At 39.1% G+C, this 23313-nt stretch overlaps 1 protein-coding gene across 2 annotated transcripts; it reads right to left on the bottom strand.

Annotated features, from left to right (window-relative positions):
• Positions 1–955: 955 nt before the first annotated feature.
• HABP4 (hyaluronan binding protein 4) lies at positions 956–23217 on the bottom strand. Of its 2 annotated transcripts, XM_027446458.3 has the most exons (8): positions 22829–23217; positions 14720–14867; positions 13608–13766; positions 13352–13423; positions 11476–11559; positions 4520–4688; positions 2606–2782; positions 956–1530 (listed from the first exon to the last, which is right to left on the bottom strand). In XM_027446458.3, exons 1-8 carry the CDS (start codon positions 23097–23099, stop codon positions 1474–1476), a joined length of 1137 nt encoding a protein of 378 aa, XP_027302259.3. In that variant the 5' UTR covers positions 23100–23217; the 3' UTR covers positions 956–1473. The 2 variants fall into 2 exon arrangements, with proteins under 2 accessions (XP_027302259.3, XP_038025875.2); XM_038169947.2 differs by lacking the exon at positions 13352–13423.
• Between the last annotated feature and the right edge of the window lie 96 nt (positions 23218–23313).

The raw sequence follows: 23313 nt of genomic DNA, 5'->3' as shown, positions 1-23313 counted from the left end.
GTTAGAGAAATATGTTAAAACTGCAAGGAAAGGACCATCTCATCTCATCCTCACTGCCACACAATTTTTTTTTTATTAAGGCAAGAAATACTGCTGTAACAAGGGAGGGTCAGGCTGTGTGGGAAAGGAATTTGCAGGTGGCTCCGCGCTGTTTCACACATCCCTGAATTAGAGGTAATGAGCAAACAAGCGGTAGAAACAAAAACTTGAGCAAGGTTGAGATAAAGTAAATTGGCTGAAGTGTTAAAGATGAGCTTTGGGAAGTGACCACTTGCTGGCTGGCTCCAGGCACATGCCTGAATGTCTCTAACAAATTGTATGATAGATTCAGGTGCATGGACAGCGCATGGGGCTAGCGGGAAAGTATATGTAGTAGTGAACAAGGGCAGTAAAGGTCTCCTGTTCAAGAGCCATCAGGAGTCCGTGTCTTGCGTCCTTTCAAGGTTGGGTGTTAGGAAAAGGTTCTTTAGTGCAAGGGTGGTCAGGCACTGGGACAAGTTCCTCAGGGCAGTGCTCACAGCACCGAGCCTGACGGAGTTCAAGCAGTGTTTGGACAATGCTCTCAGAGATAGGGTCTGATTTTTGGGTGGTCCTGTGTGGAGCCAGGAGTTGGACTCCATCTTTGTAGGTCTCTCCAACTTTTCCATCTCTTCTGTGATTCTACGATTTTAGCTTGCAGTTTCTCCTGCTAAAAATGAAAAATTCCTTAACAGTTTGGTTCTGTCTTTAGCTCAAAATTATTTTATTTAACCTTCAGACTCTTAAAAGTAGTTGCAAATTGTCATTTCTTACTGAAGCAAGACTTGTTAAAGTCAGCTACCAAGAGCACCTGCACTGTCTGAAGATCACTTCTGTTCAGAGGTATTTTTTTTTTTCTTTCTTCCAGATGGCAGCCAAACAGCACGGGCTTCAATCTCCTACTCTGACTTGTGAAAATAATAGCTCAAACCCAAACCAATGTGTGCTTTCCTTTATTTGCCCATCTCTCAGTAACTACAACTTCTAACTGTGTAAAATACACATCACCCAGAGAAACACAGCAAGCAGCTTTCAAATGTCTACAGTGAAATAGAGTCCCAACTGCAAACCATGTTCAACAGTTTACATTTGATCAAGCTGTCATGGAGAACTTGATATCATCTCTATATACACATTTTCAAGCACTGTACCCTTGAACTTCATTTGAAGTAGAGTAGAGTAGTAGTAGGCTTGTAGTAGGGTACTGCAAGCCTTCACATCATTTTCATACATGGAAGCAGACACTGGACCCTAGGACAGAATCCCAATCTACTGTTATCTCCAGAACCCATTTCCATTAACAGAGGAGTGCAATCATTCCACACCAAAAAAAAAGAACCCAAAACAGAACAGTTTTTCGTGTAGACTCAGACTTCTTTTCCACACCAGAGCAGAGCTGGCCTCTTCACAGGCTACACCAAAGCTATGCTGATAATACCATTCATGATAGCTCCATCACGCTAAAGCAGGAAAATCCTCAGGATCATCAGGATTTGGAGCAACAATTTGCACCTATAAAGTGAAAAAGGAAGTTTTATAAAAATGAATCCATTGCAAAACACATGGCAGCGATATACAGACATGTATTTTACCCTGACAAATACTCATTCTTTTATTCAAATTAAGTACTTTATGTAATAGAGATGGATATAAATGACAATCTTATCTCAGAGATTATGACTATTGTAAGCCACACCATGAACCTCTTCAAAATGCTGATTTGCTGGCTGAGCAGGACCAGAAGGTCAAGGGTTCTGAAGTATTTTGATGGGATGGAAAAAAATGTAAAACAATCTCCTCTGTAACATTTTTTCAGAAGCAGCATTGTGTTTTGTTTTGTTTTTTTTAACATTCTCAGGCTACCACATATCTGATTGTAGTTTTAAACTCTATGCTCTGATATAAAGAGACTATTTCATTTTTATGAAGCAAACATCAAATTATTTCCATATCATTCTGTAAGTTCCCAACCTTAATTATTTTATTCATGATAAGCAGAACTAAACAGATCTTTGGGGATTATAAAGAATAAAAGTGTAATTTTCAGGTGGTCAAATATATTGTTTTGTTTGTTTGTTTTAAAAAGGAAAAAGGGAGTAGAAGTTTTTTTTTAATGGTTATAAGAAGTACTTCCACCACTCCATGTCTTAATCTGCAGGATCCCAGATGTAGTGATCTCATGCTGAGTAATCAAAATACTATTAACATACAGTACTGAAATCTCTTAAAAGGGATATAAACCTTCAGCCATTTCAATTACTTCCCAGTTTTGGTATAAACTCACTGCAGAAACAAATCTTCATTGCGTCCTGTCTTCTAGATAACATTACAGCAACTAGTAATCCAGCCTTTGGAAATTTATGTGTTGGAGTTCCTGAGCCTGAACTGGTATTTAATTTTAAGCAACTTGATATGGGTCAGGTACTGAAAATAACAACACAGGCCAACATACTGTGAGGTAGGCAATAGAAACAAGTCTGTCACTATGGAAATCAGTAATCCCCCCCCCCCCCCAAGAAACACAGGGGGAAGACAGCCACTACCAAAAAGAATTCCAAGAAAACAAAACAAAAAACACAAACTTTACCATTACTTCTGGTCGAGGTCCCATCTCTTCAACTCGTCTACCACGACCACCTCGTGCTCCTCTTGATCCACGGCCAGGGCGAGGAAGACTCCCAAAGTTAATATCCAGCTGAGATGTTATGTCATTCACCGCTCTTCGAAAGACATGAGAATCATCTTCAAAGTCTTCCTTTTGCAGCTAAAAAGAACATCTGGTTAAGGCCTGTAATTTCCTTACACACCCTTCTTCCCTCCCTGATACACACACGCACACTTGTATTACAAACTAAGCAGCAGATAAATCAAGAAGATGTCCAGAATAGAAGACAGGCCTTAACTTGCAGAGGGTTTGAAAAGAAGTGAGACAACTGCCGCTTCCCAGATGCCAGGAATAGTTCTTTGCTGGCTCAGAGAGTCCTTGCAAAACAAATCGTATGTACCAGCTCCGTAACACCAAAGAAGTTTTCAGAAATATGATCTACAAGGTTTTCCTAAGGAACCAGAGAGTCAGGCCTAGACTACTTACTCCTACAATTACCTTCAGGTAATGAAAAGATCATAAGCAGCTACAGCATTTGCCTACCAAATGAGCTGTTAGTAGCTATTTAAACTAAATAGCTGTTTAAACTCTGTGTATTCCTTGTAGCTAGTGGATTTAAGGTTGTTTCCCACTGTAATTTTAATGTGTGTTACAGTTAACATACCTGTAAACTCATCCCATACTGTGATGGGTCACTTATTCTATTCAATGTCTAATAGAGGGATTTGACTTGTTCTTGTCATGTAGTATCTGTACCTCTTCTATGTTCATTTTAATAAGGTCCCTTGATAATGCCAGCCAAGAAAGTTTAGGAGCAAAAAGAACAGCAACTTGCATGCACTCTTCATACACTGTCATACTCTTCCGAGCTTGTAGTAGTTATTCTCCCCAGCACATTCCCACACCCTGGAGAAGGACGGGGCAATGGCATCTGTGACCACCAAAAGCCATGCTAAAAAAGGATGCAGCAACTTCTGTATTAGTGTTGGTCTATGTAAGTGCTTGGTGACCTAAAGTAATTAAGACTTCTCAAAAAGCTGTAAGCTTTGATGTTAGTATTATAACTAGGCAAAGGATAAATGTGTATCAATACATGCATACAGATGTTATTCAAGGATAAGAATTTCATCATGCTAGGCTACAAGGATATGCACATACTTCTGTGATCCCAAAACCTGAAATCTAAGTAAGCAGGAATCTCTGAATCTCCCTGCTTGCCTATCATACCAATAAATTAGAAGTCGTCTCTGAAATATGAATCCCAATAATACCGTGGAATAAAAAAATTCAGAAAAGCATGGGGAAAAGCACATTATTATGAAACATGCTCTCCAGAGCTACTTCTAAGAAGCTTCTAAGAAGCAGGACCCTAAAACTGGAAAAAAAAAAAAAAGAATCATATTCCAAGTGCACAGTGAAAGCTGGGATCCAGCGCAGATGAAAATAGGAGACTTAGCATCAAGACTAAGAGATGCTAAAACCAGAATGCAATATATACGTGCAAATACATATTGGTAATTATGCTAAATATAACTCAAAATTAGTATAAGACGTGTTTAGTAAACCAAGTTTCTCTAGTAGCACTACCACAGATGTACATAGGTGGCAGCAACAAGGACACAGGTTTTATATTGCTAAGACTAAGTAAACTCTAAGGTAGAGCTACTTGTTATATTACATATTTGCATACAAAATGTGGGTGATGCTCTGAGAGAAGAAAAAAGAATAGACAGTAAGTGTAAAGCAAGTTTTGAGGCATGTATGTGATTACAGTAACAAAGTTGGATAGTGATTTGTGTTGAGGTTATACTAAAACTAGTAGAAAGAATAGAGACAGTTTCCTAACCCTGAGCATAAAGCAGAGTTTACAGAATTCCTCAGGCAATGCATGCTTACATCATCGCTATATTTTGACTTGTGAATCACCACTGCTTTGGAAGGAACAGTGGATTCTGGCTTCCGGATGTTGAATTCAGGCTTTGGTCGATTCTGTTGCTGAAGATTTTTCCACTCATCTAACGTCATTTCTTGAACTACTTCTTCAATTGGCTCCCCTTCAGCAACTCTAAAGGTTTATAGTCGTAAAGTAAAAACCATTAGCTTGCAACATGCCAGGATGAACAAGAACACTAATCTCTAAAGTAAGGATAGTAAACAAAACATCTGGAATGTTTCTCCCCAAATTACTATCCTCAATTTCACTTATAACCCGCAGTAGCTTGAGGTACAAGTTTTATGTCAATATAAATTAGAAAACACACCTCTTTGCTTGAAATTAAGTTTTATGAATAAATGCTATCTCTAACCTACTACAGTAGGTTCTGGAGTTTATCCATCCTTATCGTAAGTTCAAGCACTTCAAATTCTAGACAAAACCAGGCTGTCTTTTGATCTGGCATATTCTCAATTCTACTGTTTCATCAGAGGATCTACTCCTAGAAAATACAGCCACAGTATAAAAAAAAAAAAAAAAAGTATACTAAGCAGTTCACAATACCCCAGTTGTACAGTTTTATTGACTTACATTGCAAGATGACAATGAGATGGATTTGTGTTTCAGTGCGGCTTTCAGCCATCTAAAAAGACCTGATGACACCATAGGATCTTCTAAGTAATTATTAGCATTTTCTTTGTGAATTTTAGACAACGCTTCTGATGCTTGTTTGACTTCTTTTGTCAGAGGTAGTAGCTCACAAGGAGTCATTATTTATCACCTGCCCGAAACTGACAGATTAATCCTAGTCCGCTCTGAATTTGCCACACAAAATGCAATAATGCTGATACGTTCAAGGAAAACATATGGAGTATGTCACAACATAAGGAGTATGCTTTGCATATTTTTGAACTGTAAAGACAGAAGTCCAACGCTGTACATCTGTACTCATAAGACAAGATATGTAAGACTAAAAATCCTTCTCCACACATCACTGCTTGACTACTTCTCTGCCATTTTCCTAATGCTGGCAAAAATTTTCTTGCCCAGAACCAGCTGCTATTATGTTATACTCCACGTGTACCTTTTAAGGATAGTAGCAGGCAGTTATTCCCTCCTTAACATAATCAGACGCAGGAAGCACAACTCACATCACTCTAATTGTTACAATAACCAAATACTATGAGCTATAGGAAAATCTGCACTGTTGACTCCCAGATACTTGAAAAAGTGCTTCTTCCACTGCTTCTTCCTCCTCCCACCCAGAACTATTACACGTTACAATAGCAGTTGAAGTTGGTTAAGTTTTTCCCTAACACGAAGTTAGTTAAGTATATTCCCTAACACTTATTTTTCCACAAAACCTTTTAATTAGGCTCCTTCTTGTGTGAGAGATACAGATTTGTGCATCTTCATTGGATCACAGTTCCAAGATGTCTTCTATCAAATGCTGATTATCAAGAGCGGATTTTTCTAATATAAATATACAGTTGATTAGATGCAAGCTGGAAATTTGCTTTATCATGGAAGATGCAGAAACAAGTGAACTGCACATTTCATCTCTGAAGTTGTACAAGCCCCTCAGAAGAACACACACTTGAGAGTTTTCTGTACATTTAGAATTAGCAAACAGAAGAACAGCTGTGTGCCCTCTCCCTATGTGACCTTGCAGCATGCCATTTTATTACTTACCAGTCAACTTTATATTCTATTTTACTGAAGAACACAGGATATGACAGGTAGAAGCATATGAAACACTGAACTGCAGAGTAACAGTCTTAATTTTGGTTCTAGGAAGGACAGTTTAAAATGCACTTCATAAAGCCAGTAAATAAAAATGTACAAGTCTACATGTCTACATGCCTTCATTCTCTGTTACTTATAAAATTCCAGCTATATAAACATGAACTTAAAGGTAAAAAGACTGGTAAGCAGTTTGTAATTCTATACTGATTAAAATGATCTGACACTATAATTAGAAGAATTGATAAGGAAAAAATTAACACATTTACTGACTTAAATGAAAAGGATACCGGTGAAAGATGCAGCTACTTCTGGAAAAAAGGCCAACAAATACTTTTTCATGTGTAAGAACATTGCATGAGGAACCGATGACACCCTGAATGTTTAAATTTTCTGTCCTTAACAGTAAGAAACCAGCCATTTTTTGGCCAATTTTCTGAAACTTCAATTCTGGGGACAAGCATTAGAAAAGCAAGACTACTTACAAGCACACAAGGAAGAAGAAAAGAGGAAAAAAGCTAATAAAAGGGCTTCTATTACAACATTTAATTTCTTCTCAAAATGCTATGTCAAGACAGAATTGGTAAAATGCATATCTGAACTTTAGAAAGCCTTTTGTTCTTCTCTCCCCTTTTCACCAAGTAAGGGAGGCACCTTTCAGTCCTTGATGAAACCTGTAGAAAGACAAAAACAGCTGCAGCAAGTACTTGAGATGTATCTATCTATCTTCCTAACTACAACAGAAAAGCATGCCACCTTCAAGGCCAGCTTTGTGCTGCTACCTGTACTGCAAGAAGTAATACACACTTTCTGCAGCAAAAAGTTCAGAAAGAAAATGGCAAATAATGAATCTATACAAGAATACCGAAGGGCTGACCAAGTGTTACAAGATCCTACATAGAGAAAGTAAGTGGCCCAAAAATAAAAAGCACCATCACCAGGATCTACAAAAGACAAGTAAAAACACTCTCAGGCAAAAAATGTCAGCTGCCCAAACACAGAAAGAAACACTGGCAAAACAGAAGCTCTGAAATAGGGAACATCTCCTACCCAACCCACACAGACTTTCTGCAAGTAACCTAGTCAAACCGAACTTTAAATCAACACTATCTAGTATTATCAACAACTATCATCAACACTACATAGCATTATGCTGCCGAGGATAGGACAAAGACATGTATCAACCTTTTTGTTTGGAGCAGATGTCACTGCTGGTGGGGTAGAACAAGGTCTCAACTGATGAAAGTTTCCATGTGGGAAATTCTGGAGTCCAGAAGAGAACGGCAAGACAGATATGAAGTCAAAAACACACAATATACAGGAAAGTCTTTAAGAAGAGCTGGGGAAGAAACAAATATATAATGCTAAGAAGGAACAAAACAGTGCATGCTGACAATGATAAAGGCAAGACAATTGGGAGAAAAAACCAAAACCCCTAACTAGTACTTTCTACTTCCAAAGCATTAGAAAGTCTATCAGAGACACTGAAATCCATCATTAGAGGACATCAAAATCAACCACACAGGTATAAGAAGTGGTACAGGTACGACCAACCATGCTTTCAGTCAGCAAGACCCCTTTCAGACTCATGATTGTAATACAAGGACACCTCACTATGCAGCAACCTAAATTCCCCAAAAGGTGATCACAAGTTGGACGAAAACACATCTACCAAAAACAACCACTTGCTTGTTCCAAACATATAGTGGAGGAGCTACATCACAAAGTTCTGGTTTCTCAACTTTTAAACCATGGTTTGATCTTTACTTACAGGTTATTAGTGCTACAGATTTGGTTTAGGATGCTGACACTCCCAGGGGGAAGTAACCTTGCTATTACCGAGGCAGAGCAAAAGGAACATGCACGTAACTTTTTGGAGAGAGACTCAACTGAAGCAGATTATTTTGGTCACTCAGACTGCATGGACATGCACTCTATGCACTACTTGCCACCTTCTTACCTTATTTATTTTTCATAACCGATCACTGTATTTTCATTAATTCCGTGGAAAAGCTCTTTGACACGCCAATGATCAAGCTGGCAAGCACTGCTAACTATCTAAGTACGGTCTCTGGACATGAACAAACTGAATTCCCAGTGCATGTATATCGAAACATCAGACCAGGACGTTTTAGTTATGATTCTTACTGCTTCAGTGTTCAATGGATTTTCAATGGATTACTATAACCCTCTACCTATACTTTGTTTACTGTGCATACCTTTAGAGAGGAACTGCTCTAAACGAACACAATAATATGCAGAAGAAACGACTGAAAAGAATGGATTTCAGTTCATCTCTTTGGCTAATTATTTTCATGTCCTTAAAAATATTGAGCTTTTTTGGATCAATTTTTCAGCTGCATAAAGCAAATTCTTATTTGGCTTTTATCAAGAAATCAATAGCACAAATCTTTCCCACTGAACATCATTTGCAGGGACATTACTACCAGATATAACAAAATCTAAAATTACATAAGGTAAGACCAATCTACAACCGCACAAGTTAACTATAAAAGAAAAGTGCAGAACCAAATACTTAAGGATTTGAACTGGTATACGCCTAGCTTTATGTCACTATTAAGAAACAAGAGAAGTGAGTATGTCAGCAAACTTGATGACAAATTTGGAAAAATTCCTATTAAATGACCAGATGGGTACATATATCTACTAAAAAGGAAGGAGGTCCTATGTCAAGAAATAGAATAAAACATCACAGAATAATTATCAACTCCACAAATATTTGATAGGGATTAATTAGATTATGTGTTGTACTGAATAAAAAGAAAAAACAGTTTATTCAAGTCATCAATCAAGCGAAGTTGGTTCTATTGTTTGAACTCTGAAGATGAGTTCAACAGAAAGCAGTTGTGAGGACAGCTTATGCAACTGTACAACTTATATATTTTGTACTTACTAGTTGCAGAAAAAAATAGCATGCAATATAGGATACTATAAACAACAGACACTGATGATGTTGAAGCGTCAGTGAAATTTGTCAAGGATATAGCAAGAAGGAACTTAATGTATGAGTATTAAAGAAATTGTTGTCCTATACACTTTGCAAATGGAAACTTAAGAAAAACAATATGGACACAGTCCTGAAGGCAAAGACCTCGTAGGTTACAGAACTCTGCAGAAGTCTTTCCGGAGATGCACTGAGGTTGGTGAAGTAACACACCAGAAAGCTATATAGTATCTCCATACAGACAAATTATTCCCAATTGACAGGACTACTACTACTTTTTAACATGCTAACAGTCACGTTAGGAAAGAATGAGAGAAAACACAAAACCAAATATTTCAACTGTCTCAACACAAGCACACAACTGCAGTTAAGCAGAAGAAAAGAAATTGATTCCTCGGAGTTGTTGCATTTAAAGTCAAAATGAGAAAAAACCCTAGCTGTAGCTTGAACAAACATACGTGCCTAGCCCCACAGTGTCGAGGCTGCAGTGAAAGCATAAACTAGCCTTGTCAGAATCTTTTGCTGGTTTATGTTACCTGCCAGAACACAGCAACTCTGGAGAGCAGGGACAACCTAAGCAGACAAGACCTTAAAGTGAATTTTGAAGTATATCATGCCTGAGAAAACATATCCCAACAACTTTTGTTTTTAAATAATTGAAAAACAAAAATACTTTTGCCTCATTTAGCAATATCCCATCCATCCATCCCTAATTACATCACTACCATTCACACAATATTTCCTCAGATCTTGAAAGATGTGGAGCCACATAAATGCACCCAAACGTAACTGCAATGAGCTACATATAATTCATATTTTGCATACAGATTTGAGAGTAGTATTCAGGATAGTATTTACTGAAAAGACTACACGATGCAGACTTCTGTACTTTTAGTTTACTTGCATCTTATGGAATTCAGTGGACTATTCCTAAACTAAACTTTTGAAAACATGAGAAGGCAACTGGCAGATTCTGTCAGAAACCTTTGTCAACATGTATACTTCTTGCCTTATGTTCTACAAGGAACTGATGTTAGGACACATCTAGGAAGAACCTGATATTCTGGCCATGTTTCCATCTACCATGAAGTAGAAACTGGTACAAGTAAAGATACCACTAACTGATAAAGATTGTTTAATAACTGTTCTCATATTTAGCTATTTTTTTCAAATATGCATTGTATTTATCTAATTTAACTACCCATCTGATTTAAGTTCACATAGAAAAATCTTTCTGGAAATCCAATCATCATCATTCAGTTTCTGGCAAATTCAGCTGTATAATAAAAGGTAGTTTTAAATTAAAGGAATCAAAGCACTATCAACTCAGATTCTTCCAGGATTATACAAACTGAACAGGTTTTGTAGTGTACTCAGCTTTACAACTTAGATAAGAAATGAACCAATGTAACTAGTAAGCTACATAATTAGGCAAAAAAAAAAAGGCTTTATAGCAACAGAAGAGGGCACTGACATTTCATTGCCTTCCAGTATTTAAAAGATATTCACAACATGACATCTGCTTATTCTTTGAACTCTTGGTTGAACAAGATTGTCTAATTAGTTTTTCTTAAGCCAAAGTGTTTATTTGACCTGCAGTAAATTCTCCTCTGGACACTGATCAGAATGAAAGCCAGAAGACCAAGGCAGATTTCTCTCTCGGTTCCCCAGCTTTTAAGGGTCACTGCAAGACCATTTCCAGTTAGCCTTCTAGGTTCTACGGAGGCCCTTCATGAATAGATGGCATTTGCATGGTATTAGTGATTGATGAATAACTGATTTAGAGAATTTTATCTTAGTGTACTTCAGCTGTGTTTGTTTAATTACATAAGTACCTTGAATACCTTTTTCCTTGCAGAGTACTTCAATAAAACAGGGTAGTTTTTTTTTTTTTAAACCAATTACCCAAGTTAAAAGGGTAACAGACAATAGGCAGCCCCTCCTTAAATAATCTCCAAATGTTAGGAATGTAAGCATCACTGGTCACTCAAAATTGCAGCTATATAAATCAAGATTTAGTCAGACTAAGGGACTCATTTTCTTGAGCCACAAACAGAGAAAAAGCTTTGCTACTGCAATTATTTAAAAACAGAAAAACTTCGCAGTTCAGATTTCCAGTGTGCCTCCCAATAAAAGTCAAGAATATCAGTAACAGTCAATTATTTTTTTTGCATTTAGAAAAAATATATATATATTTTAGCCAGACTATACTTTTTTAGAGGCTCTCCTTCAGTAGTCCCTTGCTGCTGAGCTGTTTCTGCAGTCTCTTCCACAGGAGCAGTCTGTTCCACCTCACTAAAACAGTAAACAGAAAAACACAAGGTCTTCATGAGGCACATTAGCAACGAACTCACGTATCAAAGCATCACATTTCCCAGATAAAATTCCTTGGGAAGGGACAAAACAGAAGAAAAGCTCTGAGATCATAAGAAAAAGTTGATCTACTAAGCGACTATGTGAACTAACAAAATGAGAAGGGATGGGGAAATCTAATTTCTATGTACTTACAAACAAAAAAAAAAAAGTGAAAAGCATGCATGAAGACAAAATAACTCAGTCATGAACACCAGTACTTGATTATAGTACATCTCTGATACTTATGCTTGCATTTCTTATTTTCAATTAAAACAGTAAAATTCACACTTCATCTTTGAAGTCCACATTTTCTGTAACCCATTAGCCACATTAGTACGCTTTCAAACAAGAGCAGTAGCATGCTTATTTTCATTCCATTGATATGCATACATTTTTTAAATTAAAACTTTGAAGTTTCAATGCTTCATTAAGAACAATTAAAGCATAGAGATGCTTTTAGAATCGTTTAGACAATGCCAATTTAATGTGAACTCTACCACATGCACCACATCACAAGAAAGCAGTTATCTCACATCTGTATCACAAATTGTGATGCTACTGAACTAAAAAAATAGTAATAGCTAGGAAGAAAAAACAAGAGATCTTAACTTCTTTGAAATTTATAGAGTTCACACCACCTTCACTGACATATTTAGAAACTAGGTTTGTGCTTTTTTTTATTTTTATTTTTTTTAAATCAACTAGGTTTGTGCTATTAGATCAAAACCATGTTTAAATAATCAATTACATGTTTTGAAAAGCTGGACTACCTAATCAATCTTTTGCTTTTAGTTTGCAGCATTATAGAAAAGATAGAAGTCAGTACAGTCTCTGAGAGCTCAGAATATCAAGCCCCAAAACGTGGACCCAAAGGGATTTTTTTTCAACCTCTTAGACAGATACCTCAAAAAACCTGGTGTACATTAACATCATCATGATTGGAGCTATAAATACAAAACTATTTTTAAAACAGTTTTGTGAATGAATGTGCATGTGGCTACAGATGTTTGCTCTAAGCTCAAAGTTTTGCCTTTTCTGTCTTTCAGCAGCCTTCAGCTGAAATCTTCTGTAAGCATATGAGAATAAAGGGTACTGGAAAGAGTAACATACTGCTAGGTGCACAAAAAAGTTGACTTTTCCAGCAAGCTTTGTGTTATCTAGAAATAAACCAATGAAAGAAATACAGAATTGAACTTCCCAACTTTTTTCATCTAATTGACCATTAGTAAAACATCACATTTTGTCACTGATCCTTATGTGCTTTAAGATGTATTTCAGTGGTACAGTCAGCTAAATGTCTCTTGAGCCACACTGAATTGTACTGCAGCTTTGCTATTGAGACAAAATACATCAAATTTGAGAAAGGACCAAACTTCAAGCCCACTGACAAGTTCCACCTGTTAGTGATTATTTTGTAGCAATGTCAAAAAGTACCGGAGTCCCACTTACTTGAATATAAGAAAAAGTCATAACTTATTTCAGAAAAGACAACATAGCCCCAGTCTATTTTGACAGGCTTTTATTCAAGAGACATCACCGTGCCTTTGCTACAAATTAAACTCTTCAGGATAAACAAGATGAGTCCAGAAAGCTATAAAATTATGCTTAATCTATAATTAATAGAAAGTATGACTTAAACCTCAAAATACCCAAACTTCAATGAACTGAAAATGATGATCTATGGTGGGCACCAAAAAATGATGGTCTATGGTGGCACGAGAAAATGTTGTACCTCATATCATCTCTAGCTGTTCCCCAGTTGCGAGCTCCGCTTCCACCCTTTTTGTCAACTGCTCTCACTCCTCTAGAGAGAGAAACAGTGTTCTTTAAGAGCTTTTTTACATCACAGACTTGAACTGAAACTAGTACTCACTTATTGGCAAGCAGCTTGGGTATAGAATGCACGAACAGAATATGCAAGAGATTCTACTTCAGTGTCAACTCTATCGTTCACTTGTGCATGAAGAACAAGTACACTGAACACTTACGTTTTATCATTGCCACTTTGTCTTTCAAATTCCCGCTTTCCTCTTTGGTCAAATCCATCAAAACTTCTGCTTATTCCACTACCTCTTCCTCTGCCTCGCATTCCACCTCTTCCTCTTCCACGACCTCTTGGTCTTTCATAGTCTACTCTTTCACCTGATCTAGAGAGAAGATTTCCAGTCAGATTTTTGTTTCTATGGAACCATTAACAACAAGAAAAACATCTGCATGACTTCATTTGTGCAGTTATAGGAGACATCTGTGTAAGAGAGCTACTGTACAATTTTTGAAGACTACATATTTACTCAGCACAGTTGTATTAGTTTTGTCATTAAACTGAACACAGCAGGAATTATTGCAGACAACAGAAATAGAAAGTTCAAGTGTTTATAGTTTAACAGTGGAAATATTCGGGAAGTTTAATAAAACACTATAGAACTGTCATGTGTTCAGTGACCTTATTGGGCCATAACTCCACAATACAAATTCATAGTTACATGTAACTGCTAACATGTTTTCTGAATTTTTTTAATACCAACTACTGTGATGGAAAATAAGAAGAGAGTTACACTTTCAAGTGTTAAGAGTTTAGGTGAAAGTATTCTAGTACAAAGTATACAATTATACTAGAATATTACATTTTGTACTAGAATATTGCATTATAGTATAAAGACAACAAGTTTGACACGTGTTCACTGTCCAAGTAGCAAACAGTGTAACAAAGGTACAGTTTCAGTTTGAACTGTAAAATTAATTCTGCTTTGGATCTGCACCAGATGTTCTACAACAGTTGGTATGCAAGTTCAGAAACTGGATATTTACCTTACAGGCTAAAGGCAAAGTTTTCAGATCTTAACGTGTTTTAGTTTTGCCTTCTATTTTACCACTTAACAACAAAGCTCCAAATCAATCTGCATGTAAGCTGAAATGACAGCTCTGACAGACATGAACTAATAGGTACCCAATACCAAACTGATACGCTAATAACACAACTATGCCTTTGAGTCACCTCTGGCTATCACATCTGTTTAAGAAGGTTAATTCTTTCCCCTCCTTTTCCATCCCTGTGGAGATCTTCTACAAGGCACTTAACGTCTCCCTATACGATACATACCTTTCAGCTGTGAATTCTGTTTGCCTTTCTGTTTCATAGGAACGGTATTCCCTGAAAGAAGGTCTCGATTCAGTTTTGTCTTGTTTCTCTGCTCTTCTGTTGTCATTCCATCCTTGCTCTTCTCCTTGTTTAGGGGCTCGCTTCTGGCCTATACAGAAACACAAACATTTTTACTGAGTTTAATAATAATCAAATTGTATTTACCAGCTACTGTCTGAAGGGAATTGACTACACAATAATCTTCTGCTTTACCACCTCCACTCCCAAGTCCCCCAAAATATTAAAATCACTTACAGTTAATGTTGTCAGACCCTTTCTTTAGAGACATTTACTTATTTTCCCCTCCATATTGATGAATCTGTCTCATGCAAAAATGCTACTCTTGTTGACTCGGCTCAGACATTAAAAAAAAAAACAAAAAAAAAAACCAATACACAACAAGGTAGAAAAATCTCATCTTGCTCACCTTAAATTATAAAAATTGAGAACAAAACTTTCTCTTATGTTTCCTCAAAGACCTTAATGGTATACTACAAAACAGGATAGAGAAATTTCACCAGAAGACATGAATTGCAAGGCTGTGGTAGAAGAGATGAACACAGGGCAAAGAGGATCATTTGAGACAGGTGTTAGCTGTTTACCATCAGACACCAAATTTCCTTATAGATAAGCTCAATTAAGAGTCTGCAGCTCTGTTTTATGCTCTCAATTATGGTATCCAACAAAATAAGGGTCACCTCCTTACACTGCTGCTCTATGGGGGAAAGAATAATTTACCGACATTACAAGACACTTAGTTTAAATAGCAGAAACGCAAGCAGTAAATACAAAGGCTCCAACTAATTCTAGAATTCCAACATATTACAAGACAAAATGTATTTAAGCTTTCTCAGTTTTTGTTTTACATTGTTGATGTTGAGGAGGAGCAGGTAGGGCAAGGTGATTGCAGAGGAACTGAGTGCTACAAAAAGCAATAAGCTGAGGTTATGCATTCAACCCAAGTGCACCTAGCTTAAGACTAGAGTTCAATATGTACTTCCTTCTCTGTTTTCCCAAATTCTCTGCTCTATTTAGGACGAAGTTATCCAAAAGCAAACCTTTTGCCTCCTAGACCCTATACTTAAACTGTGCAATGTTGAACAAGTTACTGAAGTAAGGTTCTCACGGACAAGTTACAGCCCTGGCTACTGTGCCTCGGTTGTTAGCACATAAGAAGAAAACTTATTCTATGTCAATATATTAATATACAAATGAATTCATAGTTCCATAGAAATGCCCGTATAAAAAGATCTCTCTTCAAAGCTTGGCTGTCAGGCATGAAGTCAACAGCATCATCTTTAAAAAGAAAACTTCAAATAACTATCCACTCAGAAAAATGTAGAATGGTGACTGATAAAGCTTATTGTTAGGCAGTAAGGACAGTTGCATCTATACACTGAAGAAAGTTTAATTGGTGCTGCACAAGCAACCCTAGCTTTTTTTTTTTTTTCCTAAACTACAAACTGCTTGACATAATATGTTCTCTTTTCTCAAGATTTGGATTTCCTTAGCCCTTATTGCAGCAAGCACATTTGCATCCCAAAAATGAAGACAATCTGTGGACGAAGGACAATTTTGAAATTAGTCTGAGTGCTTTTTATTAAAGCATCCTAATTTGAAAAGGATAAAGTTGAAGTTATAAGGAATACAGAATGACATTTACTGTTTGGAAAGGTGTCTCTTCTGTGCATATCCCAACTATACCAACAATTACACAAGTGTTAACTCTAAATTGGAATCTTGGTGAGAAAAACAAAAGACCATTTCTGATCATTTTTATTTATTCTGATCAAATCTGAACAGGCAACTGCAATACAAGAGTGCATGTTTATCCCTTTTTGAGCCTCTCACTAGCTATGAGAAGCATAATTATTCCATATAGAACAACTCAGCAAGAATGCAGAGACCACATCCCTACATATTTAGTATTAACTTCCAATTCACATACATATTTAGAGAACTCCTTAAAATGAGTAAAGCAATAGCAAAACAGGGATGTAAAAGCCATTTTAGAGAGATGATCTGTGGTTCTGTTACCCAGTACCCTTTAAAAGTACTTAAAACTGCTTCAAAACAAGTCTTGTCAGATATGCAAGTGTATTACAGTGCATTACAAGTCACCAGCACTGACCATGCTAGACAAAGCAGACAGCTCTTGACTTCATTGTACAGTTAATTCACTTCGATTCTAATAGATGGCTATAATTACTGCAAATGGATTTAAAATACTACAAAAATTTGTGACACTCGTAACCTGCATAAAAATACTTTAACTAGTTCGACAGACATGCAGCAATGGATTAAAACTGCACAGTTGCAGTGAACACACCTCTTTAATAAACAGCGTCATCCTCAGAGCAGAAACACGTGGCTTGCGAATCTGTCCAAATACCAGCACAAATTTCAGCTCAGCATATAAGGGCAAACCAAACCAGAGTCTGACAGCAGTGATAACATAAACCATCCTATCTTATCCCTGCTTTGTATCTGTCACAATGAAGACTCACTTTTATTTAAGGATCGGAAGGACCACCAACCCTCTGGGGGACTGGGTTTGGGGGAAGGAAGAGTAAAACAAAGGCAATCCTGTGTAGTGTTGCCATAATAGCTTTCACTTACAAAGAACTGGGCCGTGCTTTGAATGCTCATTAATTACTTCTCCTGGTACACTCCAGTGTTGCCAGCTTGTTAGCATATACATATGTAAGTTCCCTTCAAAACCACAATAGGGTCTTATGGATCATTTACCTGAGGTCTTGCAAACACTGTGCTGAAAAATGAAGATTGCTCTTTTCTAGTTAATAAGTTTAGCCTCATTTAAGATGATTTTCTTGTTCGTACACTTAAATTTCTATTAAACTGAAGTAGATACCCACCACTCCTCACGTCACCATTACTTCCCTGCGAGGCTACTGCACCAGCCCGATCTGTCACCTCAGTTGCCTGTCACTTTATTTTCTAAATTGATAAAACAGAAGAAAAAAATTCTGATTAAACTGTTTCTAAACCAGGTTTTTTCAGTAAATACACCCAAACCATTATTAGAGGTAAAGACGTCTGTAAATAGTAACATTACCAGGTATAAGACCTAGGCATAGATAAAGAAGAAAAACACACCAAACAACAGTGGGGTTTATAAACTGCAGATTAAGCCAAATAATACAGATCTAACATATTAAAGTATCTTTCACTTTGCCACCACAGCTATGAGTATTAGTTTTGCTTATGTAGCAGCATTTACATAGGAAGACTTTCTAGAAAGTGTATTTAATAAACACGTTTCGCAGAACCCTGAACTGGGAAAGCAGAAATTATGTTTTCAGGAACTGCAGCATCTCACTCCCTGCCACTGAACATCGGTGTTAACAGAAGGATTTAAAACAACTCAGAGAAATCTAGCTGCCGTTGCAGTGTTGTGTCTAGCTCCTATCCAAGGTTTCTCTATTCATACATGTATCATCTGCCCTCAAACAAGCAAAACTTTTGCCTGAGAAGAGATGGTTCTCTAGTTTATGAAGGGGCAGGCTCTTCACCGGCCTGTTGCTGATGCAGAACATTCTTACTTTATTTTTTAAGGGAAAAAGAGTAAGCTTTTGGGAGGCAGACCTCGTTTTCCATTTAGACACACACCTTGAATTTCCCAGCTTGCAACCACATCCAGTCACTGCAGGCGACAGCAGAAATCCTGTCCTGGCCCTGGCACTTCGAGAAGCCAGGCAGTCAAGGGCGGCAGCTGCCACACAGCTCCCGGGCAGAGGGATGGAGGCTGCTGATGCTCAGCTCACCTTGCATTGCCTTGCATTCAGGCCTAAAATCCGGACCCAAACGCTGCATCGCAGCACTTTATAAATTCTCATAAGGCTGAGACCAACTCATCCCACTAACACAGACGGTGCTCAAACCCACTGAAAAGATGGCATCCATGCTCTGTTTCTGCAAACGTGGCCCAGAGGTCCCAAACAGGAATTACCTATCTTTGGCCCCAGCAGGCACGCACTGGAACAGAACAGAGGGAAAGTGAGAGCTGCTTTCATTCAGGTAGAATAAACATTAGAGCAGCCACTGTAGTTACATGAAAGATTTATGCATCTTACAGCATGTAATTGATGGAAAAAGCAACGACAAAACGCTTTCTGTCTGACAGCCTACGCTCGGTTTTCTGAATGAATCAAGGGCAGCAAGCATAAGTAACAAGCAATGAACGTTTTTGCCTTCTCTGTCTCTCACCTTCAGTTCCACATACATTGTATGCTTAGATACCTCTGCTCAGAGCGAAAAAAAAAAACTTAGTTTTGGTCTTCCCAATACATAAATTATTCCGTAGGTTTGGCCATGGTTGTCACTCCTGCTTTTTTTAGTTTTCCTACCCCCGAGGTGAAGAAAAGAGCAGACACTTTAATAACTGGGAAAGTGAGATTCTTTCAAGAGCACAGCAGTTATTTTTCTGGCTTTCTCGCTACTGGTATCTCAGTTATTCCTGACACTGTTTCTCTCAGGCTGCAGCTGGAAAGAAGCCTGCTGTTTTAATAGTATCAGACCTAGTGACCCTCTGCTCTTTCCTAAGCTACAATAGTTTGAATCAGAGAAATCATTCATGATGCAGCACAGCTAGCAATGCTGCCCTCCACCTCTAACCCATGTTCTCCCACGCATACTGCTCCGCGCTTAATGTAAGTGAGCTTCCTTTGTCATTTTGTAGTTCATTTAGAGTATGTATTGCTATTGCTCTGCAACTCTACCGTTTTAATTTAATGGGCTAAATAACCTTGTATCAGCAAACTTGAGCTATTTATCCCTCCCACAGTTCTTCCAGCAGACTTGCCACCCACCTACATACACACAAAATGAAGAAAAACTTTATTCAAAAAATTCTCTTTTGGAGGACTTTTGATTGCCTTGTAAGATGTTAGAACAAAGCTAACAACAGCAGTTACTAGTCCTAAATTTAAATTGCCCTTTCCACTTTTTTTTTTTCCCCTAAGAGACACTTCTTCCCTCAGCTTTCAGATTAGCAACTCATTTTTGAACGAGAATGTCTGAGCCACAAGACACAATTTAGTGGCAGCTCAGAAAAGATGAAGTGACAAAAAACAAGAAGAATACTGCTCTGATTGGTCTGGAATGAGGGCGAGTGGAGAAGTTATGCTATAATTCAAGGATCTCTGCAATTAATTATGGCTCCATGCAGAGACACTACTTTATTACCATCCCAGTAAAACAGCACCTCACACAAATGGACAGCTGGTCTTCCTTTAAAATAAAGCTGCGTCATTGGAAATACTGAAAGACAGCTCCCACTCTCAGGGACTTATTTTCATATATCTCCGAGTAAAAGCAGAATTAGGAATGCATGAACAACCAAATTTCACTCCTTTGCATACATGTGTGCCCATGTGACTTTAATTCCAAAGCTTCAAGCATTTACTTTTGTGAATTAAGGCAGGACTAACTACATGATCTGCAGAATAACACTCCCAAAGCACAAAAACAGGCTTCAGCTATTGCATGCAACGCAGCAAAGAAAAATAAGTGGAGCTAAGACTCTATTCTGTGATACTTTCTTTTCTTGCGTGCCAGTACCCAATTACAGAATTGCCTACCACAGCTACCCTCTGGACAGTTCTTATGACTTTGTATTTGAAAGAATGATACTGGAATTAATTATTTAAAAATATGAGAGCTACAGCCAGCATAAGATAAAATTCCCCAGAAACATTCCATGACCTATTAGCTTAAATAAGTAGCTAAAAATTCAGACAAATACTAAGTATTCAGGAGCTACATCTAAATGTTACACGGGTCATCAAATGCATACGAAAGAAGAAAACCTTCTGGAGGTATCAGCAACAAAGGTTTAGAGATTTCAATTGAACAGAGCTTATTACTGCATGATCAACAGATTTAATTTGCCTGGACTGCTGAAGAATGCAAGCTCTGCAACAAGGCCTTTTGAATAAAGAGCTGGCAAATGCAGTTTGGCCACTGTGCTAAGAATGAACTGAGTTAACATTAAGTGGTGCAACTGCAGGAGCTGTAATACCTACAAAGAGCCCTTACCCAAAGCCTCAGCACTCTGTTGAAGAACAACAACAAAAAAACAATAATATTAGTTTAAGAAGCCACAACCACATCAGTATAGCCAAAAAAAAAAAAAATAATAATAATAATAATGTAGGTTTTGATAGGCTATGAAATAGCAGTTTACTTTCTCTGTAACAAAATAAATAAATAAATAAATAAAGACTCCTTATAATTGTGTCAACTCGTAACAAACAGTTTGGATTCTAAAGATCACTCAATTATCAATCAGGCAAAGACCTCTTACACGAGGTTGTTTCAAATTGAAAACATCTCCAGAAACTATGTTACAACTCCTCTGGAAAAGGCAGCCAAGAGCTAAGCAAAGCAAAAATGCTGATTTGCAGCAATACCCTGAGTAAACCTTCCACTCTAACATCAAAACCTAACACCAAAAACAGGCTCTCAGGCATATGTAAAGCTTTCTATGTATTGCAAGTTTGAAGTCATACAGAAGGACGAGGCTTGCTTCAAGTCTTTCTTAAGATAAAGACTATTTTCAGATTTAAAATTTTCAAGAAATAACACAATAAAACAAGTTGTGAAGCTTAACAACACTTCTTGTAACCCAAACGAGCAATACACTCCAATAAATCGATAAAACTTGTACAGTGAAGACTTAATTTTGTAACTTCAGTCATAATATCAGAACCTGATTCAGCTGTTCACATGGGTCTACAAACTCCTTTATGGTATTTATTTCCTAACCAGTGGAATGAAATTAGAGGGAATTGTTCCCCAAACCTGATAGCTTAAAAATAAATAAATAAATAAGACTGGAAACATTTTTTACATCAATTTTAAGAGAAAAAAAAAAAACAAAACAGAAGTTTAGTCATTAGTTCCATAATTCCGTCATTTTAGCCAGTATTGTGTGTGATTGCTTATTTGCCAAACAAGGGTGTATTCTTCTAGAAACGCAGCCATCATTAGAGGCTTTATGCAAAATTCAGCTGGTAAGAGCAACTTCCCGAGCAGTTACTCATTCTCACCCATTAAGCCAATAGTCCCAACAATCTTCTACAGTGTCCAGAAGTTTTCTGGCTGAATTCTGTATGCCAGATGCACATGTATGTGTAGGGCCCAGATAAAAAGCCTGTGGCAGAAGTGCAAAAGCAGGCCCAAGTCTCACCTCCCTCACTCGTTTTGCATGCTGAGCACTATGCATTTACAGTCCTTGCTCACAACAAGCCCAAGACATGCACATACGAGCATACAAAACCGAGGACACCCACTTGCTTTTACAAAGAAAGTTTATGTTTTTTTTCCTGAGAGAATAACTCTTAAGCTATTCAACTTTCCTAAAGCGTGCTATAAGCCAGCAGTCTTTTCCCATTTTAAATCAGCAGGAAAGTAAAACAAGGCACACGGCTGATGTCTCTACACGGGGAAAGCGGGCTCCCTAGCACCAAGGTAGCAGCAGATACTCGGGCAGCCCACCAGGTCACTGTGCATTGCCACTGCAGTACACGCAGAGCCTGCTGAGGACACCTTGCAGGGAAGCAGGATGCTCTTCACCCACTTCACGGTCCTGGTAGACTACTGACAGCTACCAGCACTTGTGCACAAACTTTTCCACCAAAACTTGATTTTGCCGTTCAGCGAACAGGGTCCTCCGCCTCCTGTTGATAACCACAGCAACGCACCCGTAAAGTGAAGCCTGGCAGTAACGTGAGCGCTGGTCCTTCAGGCAGGGCTCCCTGACAGCCGCACGCCCACGTCACCCCCGAGGAATCCCAGAAGACAACTTCTGGACAACTCTCTAAAGCGACAGCCCGTGCCCTCGCCCCCTCCAGAGCCTCCCGCTGACGAGCAGGGACCCGGCACCGGGAGGCTCCCAGCCCCACGAGGGCGCGGAGCTGCGGCCGGGGCGGTGTCAGACGAGCCGGGAGGGGCAGCGGAGGGGCAGGCTGACGGCGCGACGACCCCAGCCCCGCTCCCAGGCAGCCCGGCCTCCAGCACCCCCCGGGACGCGCCTCCCCCGCCCCGTACCGGGCTGCGGCGCGGCGCTGCCGAGGCCGCCCTGCTGCTTGCGCTCCTTCTGGGACTCCCTCCTGACGGCGCCCCCACGGCCGCCAACGCCAACGCCGCCGCCGCCCCTCTTGGCCGCCGCCGCCGCCGCCTCCCCGCGCTGCTTGCGCTGCTGCCGGCGGCGCTCGGCCTCGCGGAGGATGTCGAAGGGGTCGGAGTCGTCGTCCAGCAGCTGGCAGAAGCGGTTGGCCACGGCGCAGCCGAAGCTCTCCTGCATCACGGCGCCCTTCATCGCCGCCACGCCACGACCGCCCAGCCCAGCCGACGCCAGGCGCTGCGACGCTGCCGGCGCCGCCGCCGCCGCCGCCACCGCTCCGCTCCGCGGGGTGGGCGGGGCCGCGCCTGGCCACGCCCCCCCTCCCCGCCCGGCCCCGCCAGCCAATCGCGTGGCGGGGCCGCCGGCGGCGCGCCGGCTCCGCCTATCGGCGCGGCCCGGCCCCGCCCGC

Source organism: Anas platyrhynchos, chromosome Z, assembly GCF_047663525.1.
Source record: "Anas platyrhynchos isolate ZD024472 breed Pekin duck chromosome Z, IASCAAS_PekinDuck_T2T, whole genome shotgun sequence".
Taxonomy (NCBI): Eukaryota; Metazoa; Chordata; class Aves; order Anseriformes; family Anatidae; genus Anas; species Anas platyrhynchos.
This window is presented reverse-complemented; position numbering and strand designations above follow the sequence as displayed.

What these genes read in the sequence shown, in the direction of transcription:
- HABP4 (XM_027446458.3), bottom strand. Translation starts at nt 23,099, where the DNA reads ATGAAGGGCGCCGTGATGCAGGAGAGCTTCGGCTGCGCCGTGGCCAAC. An exon ending in CAGCGCCGCGCCGCAGCCCG is followed by an intron (nt 14,868 to 22,828) that starts GTACGGGGCGGG and finishes GTTTCTGTATAG; the next exon opens with GCCAGAAGCGAGCCCCTAAA. An exon ending in GACCTCGACCAGAAGTAATG is followed by an intron (nt 1,531 to 2,605) that starts GTAAAGTTTGTG and finishes TTCACTTTATAG; the next exon opens with GTGCAAATTGTTGCTCCAAA.